The 8,219-nt window shown below is 60.6% G+C and overlaps 1 protein-coding gene across 2 annotated transcripts in view; it reads left to right on the top strand.

Annotated features, from left to right (window-relative positions):
- The first annotated feature begins 2,431 nt into the window (after positions 1-2,431).
- The window catches only part of CAMKK1 (calcium/calmodulin dependent protein kinase kinase 1), a 32,556-nt gene continuing 26,768 nt past the window's right edge, over positions 2,432-8,219 (top strand). Inside the window, exon 1 of one of the 2 annotated variants that reach the window (XM_031003453.3) lies at positions 2,432-2,589. Coding sequence is in view for 1 of the 2 variants with exons in the window: in XM_055367169.2 (XP_055223144.1) it covers positions 4,797-4,834 (38 nt within the window). In the remaining variant the exon portion in view is untranslated. Of the gene's footprint in view, positions 2,590-4,741; positions 4,835-8,219 lie in introns of those variants that run through there. The other variant, XM_055367169.2, reaches the window with a different exon arrangement.

The following is an 8,219-nucleotide window of genomic DNA, read 5'->3' as shown; positions in this document are numbered from 1 at the left end:
CCTATCATTTAGATTTTATAAGACTGGAACTTCCTCTTCTGCCCCCCCTTCTTTCTCCAGACACTCCTGCTTTTGCACTTTCTGCCCCCTTCCCTTCCAAGTGAGCAGAAAAGGGTCCCTCCTCTGTATTCAGCCTCACCACCCAGCCCAGAGGCTGCCCAGCAGAAGCCACCTCCATTCTCCTACCCCTACATCTGTCCCCCTCTTCTGCCTCCTCCTGGCCCAGGTTCCTCAGCAGCTCTGCCCCTCTCCCCTCACTGCAACCCTTCCAGAAAGACCAGTCCACACTTCCCTCTGCAATTGGCCTCCACCCCAACCACTTCTCCTAGGTGCCCTTGCCAAGGTCACTGGCAGTGTCCTGGTTGCCAGGGCTAAGCAGACACTTGGGCCCCATATCCTGCTTGGCCTGACAGCTTCTCACATTGTTGTCCAAGCCCTCCTTGTCGAAAGATTTCCTTCCAGCAGCTCCTAGGACACACCCTTTCCTGACTTCCCAGCCTGTCTGGTGTGCAAGGAAAAGACAGGTTTCAATTGCAGCTCTGCCACAGTTCACTGTGTGTCCTTGAGGGAAGTGGCTTAACTCTCCAAGCCTCCTCTGTGAGTCAAGGATAATAACAACTTTTTTTTTTTTTTTTTAAATAGAGACAGAGTTTCACTATGTGGACCAGGCTGTTCTCAAACTCCTGGGCTCAAATGATACGCCCCACCTCAGCCTTCCAAAGTGCTGGGATTACAGGCATGAGCTACTGCAGCCGGACAATAATAGCTTTTAGTAGGGTTGAGGAAAGACCCGTAAACAGCACCTGGCATACAGTCGAGCTCTGCCCCTCAATCTATCCACTCTCTCAATGGTGAAGTCCACTAGTTGTTCCGGATATCTGTTCTCCCGGTAGCAATTCAGTCCTTGGTTCTTGGTTGGGCATGTGGCTGCCCAGAATGGAAGCTGCATTTCCCAGCTTCCTCTTGCGGCTGGGTCTGGTCATGTTAAGTAAGCTCAAGCGGTGTATGTGAAAGTGCCATGTGGCAACTTCTGGGAACTTTCCTGAAAAGAGAGCTGGTGCAGACCCTCTGCCCTCTTCTTCATCCTTTTCTCCACTCCACTGCCTGGAATGCGTTATGTGATTGCTGGAGCTCTAGCTGCTATCCTGAACCATGAGGTCAAAAGCCACACTCAAGTTGCTGGAATTATTCATTCAACAAACATCCATTGAGCACCTGTGCCATGCGACAGGCTGTGTGCTGGACGAATCAGGCACAGTGCTTGCCATCCAGGAGCTCCCAGTCCCGATGAGGAACCAGCAGGTAAAGAGATGCCACGTACAAGGAAGTACCTGGGTGGGGCCACTAACCCATGCTGGAAGTGGGGAGGTCATGGAGAAGGTTTCCAGGCAGAAGTAGGATTGAATTGAATCCTGAAAGACGAGTAGGCGTTAAACAGGCAGGTGGCTGGGAGTAAGGTTATACAGGGCTTGATTAGACCTATTATCAGGGTGAGCCATAGAAAATGCCTCTCGGTGGACTTGTGTTCCTGAAAACTTGCTCTGGGTGCCAGGTAGAGAAAGGCTAGTAGGAGGTGAGACTGGATGGGGCTGGAGGCCAGGCAGGAGGCTGCTGCAGCAATCGGGGACAAGATAGTGGTAGCGTGAGCTAAGGGAGGGGAAGTGGGGTGGAGAGGAGTGGGCCGATTCCAGGGATACTTAAGAGGCAGTATGGCAGGGCCTGGAGATGGACTGGTTGGAGCAGGAAACAGGGAGGCAGCAGGTGACTCCCAGGCTCCTGGTTCCACTTCGAGACAGGGACGCAGGAGGTTAGATTTGGGGGAAGGATATGGGGCAAGTGGTGGTGCCAGAGGATTCACACGCGGAGGCGTTAGGGGAAGAGGTGGGGGCAGAGTCCCCAGGAACAGCCACAGCGAAGGTCACCTCACTGTCCTGCTGAGTTCCCTCCACTCCCTCGGCCCTCGCTAGGCCATTCCTGTCGCCGCCTCACCGAGCAAGCACTTCACTCTGTGCTAAGCCACTTCGCGGCCTCTCTGCCCCCGCCCCGCAGAAGCTACACTCCTGGGCCTGCCATTCAAGGCCTTCCTCCCCGGACCTCGCCCCTCCCTCGCACGCACCGCGCCTCGCCCGGGAGGGAGGGGCGCTCTGGCTCCTGCAGGCCGGGATGGGGGCGCAAAGGGTTTGGCGGGGAAGCACGGTCCCCTGCAGCCCCAGGAGAAGGGCCCACGCCGCGGCCAGGAGGGACTTCGGGGACCCCAGGACGCCGGGGGCGTGGCGAGGTCGGCCCCGCCGCAGGGGAGGGAGGGCCCTACCGCACCGCCCACCGCCGTCCTTTAGTCCAGGAGGGGGCGGGAGTCCCGGGCTCCGATTGGGCGGCGCTGGCGGGGCCGTTCGCTCCGACCAATGAGCGCTGGCCGGGCGCGGCGGTGGGCGGGGCAGCCAGCGCTGCCCGGAGCCGCGGCGCCCGCGGGCTGAGCTCGGCGATCTGGGCCCCAGCAAGGCGGTGGGGCGGGGCGGGGCGGGGCAGGGCGCGCAGCAGGAGCCAGCGGGGCCGCCCGCCGGACCGCGGAGACTGTCGCCCGGCGCCCAGGTAGGGATCGGCGGGGCGGGGACGCGGGCTAGGAGCAGGAGGACGAACGCCTTAACACCTGCCCCTAGCCTGCAAGGGAGAGGCGGGGGGGTCTGCGAGGCCGCGTCTACGAGGGAGCTGGGATCTGGTCAGGGCGGGGATCCTTCCCCTTCTGTCTGCGGGGCCGGGTCTGCGGGGTGCCTCGCGGAGTCTGCTCGGGTCTGCGCCGGCCGCCGGGACCGCATCGCCGCGGGTGCCCCGCCGTCTGCGTTCTTCCCCGCTTCTGTCTGCGGACCGCATCCATCCCCGGTGCACCGTCCCCCGCGCCCGGCTCCTGGTGGAGGCCGCGTCTGTGCGGAGTGGGCCCGGCCCGGGGCACCCACGTGCGGTTCTTCGCGGAGCGCTCCTCCCACGGCCCTCCGGAGCGTCTTCCTGCAGGAGCCGGGGGCGGGGTGGGAGATGAATGGGGCGGCGGCGGCTCGCGGCTCTGGCTGAGCAGGGTCCTGCCTTGGCTGGGGCGAGAGGGGGCGGCAGAGGCGGGCGCTGCGGCTTCGGGGCCCGGGAGGCGCAGGGCTGGTGGCTGGGGGGGGGGTGTCCACGTGCGCAGGGACCTGCGTGTGCTGTTTGGAGGCGGGTGTGCGTGTGTCACGTGGACGCGGGAGTGTGCCTGTGTCTGCGTGGGGGGTGCAGGACAGGATGGAGTGGTGTGTGAGGGCGGGTCACGCGGACACGGGCGTGTGCCTGTCAGGGGAGGGGGTGTGCTCAAGTCTTGGCGTTGCAGGGCTGTGCAGAGAAGGCTGTGTCACAGGCCACAGGACCGGGCCTTGGTGGTGTCCGCAGGGCGGGCACAGGAGTGTGGGAGGGGCACACAGCCTGTGCGCGCTGGAGGATCCCAGGGAAGTGGCACTGGCCTCCCCAAGCCCTGCCCTCTTTCCTCCAGTACATACAAATTGACCCCCCACTGCGTCCCAGGCGCACACACTCTGGGGACCCTTCGCCTCTTCCTCTGTCTCCCACCGTCAGTCCTCACAGCAGCCATGGGAGTCGTTTTAAACCTCACCTAACCGAGGCACTCCCCTGCTCACAACCTCCCTCTGGCTTTGGGGGCCTCCTGGGCTCTGTCCACCAAGCTCTCCCCACCCCCAAACCAAGCCCGGAGTCCCAGCCAGGAAATGACTCTCCTATATGCACAGTGCAAACTTCCATCCTCGCCTCATCCTGAAATCTTGCTCAGTGCTCAGAAGAGAGCTCAGGTGCCACCTCCTCTAGGAAGCCATCCCTGAGGCCAGCACAATGAGTGAGGGGGCTTTCTCTCCAGATGTAACTCCTCTTGCTATCAGGTGCCTCTTATGTGGGGAAGACTCCACTCCAGCCACGTCAGCCTCCCTGCTGTTCTTCATACTGAGCAAGCACTGTCCCCTCATGGCGTTTGCACCTGCTGGTCCCTGCACCTGAAATGCTCTTCCCCAGATAGCTACACTGCCTACTGCCCCTTCCTTCCTTCAGGTGTCTGCTCCAATCCTGCTCCCAAAAGGCCGTCCTCAACTACACTGTATCAGCAGCATCTCCCAGCCCCTTTCTCTTGATCCTTCTTACTCTGCTGTATTTTTCTTCCTAGTATGTACCACTTGACATATCATATCTGAATCACTGGCTTTCTTGTTTGTTGCTTCTTGCCCCCACGAGAAATTAAACTGTATGAGAGCAGAGACTTGGTCTTTTTGGTTCACTGCTGTATCTCCCCACACAGGCTTGCACAGAGTCTGGCAGACAGCAGGTGCTCCGTGACTATTTGTGCTTGCATCCCAGGCATCCATGTCCCTGGCTGCTCCCTAGCCTGTGACCCCCCCCTTCCCCCCAGTCTGAGGCCACTTCTGCTCCTCTATCCATGACATTCCAAGTTCCTGGAAGGCCAGGTCTGGGAGAACTATAACCACATTTGCATGTTGGAAATCCCTCTAGCAGCTGGTGTGGAGGATGGGGTAGGGTGGGGTGGAGGTGTTAGCCTGGAGTCAGGGAAGACCCACATGGTGGGAAACGAAGCAGTGGGTAGAATCTGGACTTCTAAGGGGTTTGACTTGGTGAGCTCACCCAGCCGGTAGTGGGGAGATCAGGGAGGGCTCTCAGAAGAGGCGATGTCTGAGCTGTCCTCCAGGCAGCAGAGGAGAGGGAGGTGTGTTCCTGGCAGAAGTCACAGCTTGTACAGAGGCCTGGCAGCAGAACAGAGTATGCAGTTTGGGAAGCTGTGGTGTGGCTGCAGTGGAGAGTAAGTGTGGGGTTGTGGGGAGCAAGGGTGGGCAACAGGGAAAGGATGAGTGACAAGGAGGGCTCCCGGATTGCTGACCTGGGTCAGGAAAGAATGGGGAGGGTGTGGTACCCGTCTCGCAATGGAGACAGAGGAGGACGGGCAGGTTTGGGGAAGATGCTGAGTTGAATCTCGGGCCTGTTGGATCTGAGCTGCTCGGGAACATGGACGGGGAGGCGGCAGCTAGCTGGAAAGAGTGGGGCTGGAGGCACAGACCTGGTGTGGAGGATGAGGAGGGGCAGAGGATGAGGCCTGGAGACCATCAGCCTCCGTGGGTGGGCCAGGACGATGCGCTGGGGGTAGCTGTGCTGAGTCAGGCAACAGCCCGTATCGGTGCTTGGGGGCTCCCCAGGGATGGTGGGAGCGGGCGTCCTCACAGCAGGAGTCGTCAAGCATGACTTGGCACCAGACGCCTGGGCCTCCCTCAAGGGGACTGAGTCATCCCGGGTGGGGGCGGGAGCTGCGGAGGGCACCCGTTGCCAGGGCCATCCAGATACTCGTCAGGATCATAAACACGGCTCCAGTGAGGCGGCCCAGGGATGTGAGGACCACCTTCTGTGTCTGGCCTGGGTGGCTGCCACCTCTGCGGCTTTCCCTTCTGTTCGGTCCTCTGCTGGTCAGGGCTGTCCATCCCCTCGCCTGGACGTAGCTGGTCCCCTGCCTTGGCTTGGCCCTGGGGTTCACAGCGGCCTTCCAGAGCTCAGAATGAGGCCTGACCAGGGCCTGAAGTCCTCCCAGGTGGAGCTACTTGAACCCGCGTGGATGGCAGCGGGGTCTGCCTGCTCTGGGGCTCCTTTGAGGGATGCAGCTGGATGGGGCATGTCCTGTGGAAGAAACCAGGCCAAGTGGGCGTCTGGAGCCAGGGGCCCACATTCCTTGGGAGTGGCCAGATGCTTGGGGGGTGGGGCACAGCCTGGGAGGAGAAACCTGGGTCGGGGATATGTGCCAGGCCATCTTGGAGCTGGGGGCAGAGGTGGGGTTGGACCTTGTACATCAAGGCTCTCTTGGACGCTTCTAGACACAGCCACATCCCAGCCCCACAGTGCTGTGGCACAGACTACTCCTGTGTCCACACCTCATTCTGTTCCTTCCATCGCCCTGGGAGTTGGCAGGACGGTGGCCTTCTGCTTGATGCACGTGTTAGGAAACAGAGGCTCCAAGAGGCTCGATGACTTGTCCGAGGCAGCAGATCCCAGTCTGGGAGGACAGGATTGCAATAGTTTTTCCCAATGAGGGAGGGCTTGAGTCTGGCTGTTCACGGCCGCAGGACTAAGCCAGTGCCCATGCCCGTAGGAATCCTTTGCTGTACCATGGGCCTGGGTCCCAGCCTGTCTGTCCATCTTTCCGTTTGCCCACATGGCCCTAGTTATCCACCGAATTAAGTTTCTACAGAGTATCTACTGAGGCCTGAGCTTGGGAAGGGCCTTGAGACACCCCCTGTGTGAGCCTCCAGATGGGCCTGGGTTTCCGCCCGGGGCACAGAATCCAGCCCAGCAGGCAGTGCCAGGCTGGTGGGACCAGTGACTATGGGGAAAAGTCCAGATGTGAGCTCTGGGATCAGGCTCCCAGGGCCCCCAGGGGCGCAGACCACCCCCCTAGCCTGGGCATAGGTACACAGAGACCTGCAGGCACACACGCGCATAAACACACTTGCACACACACACATCACACCGAGGTTTTCATCTCCATGCAGTGCGCTCCTGTGTGGGGACCCACAACACACACACACACACACACACACACACACACACACACACACACGCCACCACCCTAGTCCACAGCCTGCGCACACATATTCCCTCCTGTGGGGACACATGCCCTCACACACGCGGCCGGGGCGCCAGGCCCTGTCTCCCGGACACGCGGCAGGAACCTCGGGCCTCCCCGGCCGGCCGCCTCCCTCGCAGACGCGCTTAGTCACCTGAATTTGATCCAGGCGGGAGGGAGGGATGGGGAGCCTGACGTCAGCCCTCGCAGCCGCCTTCCGCCTGCCCGCACATCCATCTGGGCCTCAGCGTGTCCCGAGCAATCACAACAGCGGCAGCGCAACAACAACTCACTTTTACGGCGCCTCCTTAGTGGCAGGCCCTGTTCTGAGTGCCTTACGGGCGCTTCCTCCTCAGCATCTCACCACGTGCGGTGAGGTGAGACCCACTAGAACCCCATCTTGCGGGCGAGGAAAACCCAAGGCACAGAGGCGAAGCCACCTGCTCACGGGCTCCCAGCCAGGAAAGGGTGCAGCCTGGCTGCCTGGCTTCAGAGCCTGGGCGCCAAACCGGGTAACAGGGCTCAGGCTGGAACAGGAAACCTTCTGCCCCGACTTGCTGGGTGACCCCGGGCCCATCCCCACCCGCTGGGCCTCCCTCTACCTATCTAAGAAAAGCAGGGAAAGGTGTTCAAGGGTAAAGGAGGATGGCTTCTTGCTGGAATGGCAACCTTAAGGAAATACGCAAATTTTCTGGGCCCGGGCAGCCTGTGGCTTCTGCCTGTGGCGGCTCTGAGTCCCGTAGTCCCTGCCTAGGGCCAAAAAGCAGGAGCTCCTGACTCTGGAGTTCATTCTGTTATATGTGCTGGGGCCTGAGGCTTGCTGGGGTTGCGTCTCTGAGGCTGCTTTCTCATCTGTCTAATGGGGACACGGCTGTAACGATCACTATGGCAACCACTCATTTGTTCAACAAATATTTATCGAGTTCCTATCACATGCCAGGCACTGATGATCTTTTGGAGACAAGGCAGATGAGCGTCCTAATCTCATGAAACTTACATTTGGGAGGGAAAAACAAGGCATGTGGAGTGAGGGGAAGGGGCGGAGGGGTGGGCCACCTGCTGGGAGGAGCCTGGCGGGGCCTGGAGGGTGTTCCCAGCTTTGGCTTCCTCCTTCCTATGCTGTCTGGTTTCCAAGCTCTCCCCGAAGCTCCAGTCCCACTCACTGTCCCTCTCACCTCCTCCAGGGAGGCCTCCCTATGCCACAGCCTCTCACCTCCTCCAGGGAGGCCTCCCTGTGCCACAGCCCCACTCCCTGTCCCCTCTCACCTCCTCCAGGGAGGCCTCCCTGTGCCACAGCCCCAGTCACTGTCTCCTCTCACCTCCTCCAGGGAGGCCTCCTTGTGCCACAGCCGCACTCACTGTCTCCTGCCCTCTCTTCCAGGGAGGCCTCCCTGATACTCTAGCCTCACTCAGCCTCCTCACCTCCTTCACCTCCTCCAGGGAGGCCTCCTTGATGTTCCAGCCTCAGTAACTCCCTCTCACTCCTCTGGGTCCAGCTTCCATGCCTTTTCCTGTTCCTAGTGTGGAGCCTCCTCTCTTCGTTTCTCCATGTCAACACCAGCCCCACCGCCTCCAGGCT

This window comes from Gorilla gorilla, chromosome 19 (genome assembly GCF_029281585.2).
Source record: "Gorilla gorilla gorilla isolate KB3781 chromosome 19, NHGRI_mGorGor1-v2.1_pri, whole genome shotgun sequence".
Lineage (NCBI taxonomy): Eukaryota > Metazoa > Chordata > Mammalia > Primates > Hominidae > Gorilla > Gorilla gorilla.
Note: the sequence above shows the minus strand (reverse complement) of the source record. Positions and strands in the feature narration are given on the sequence as shown.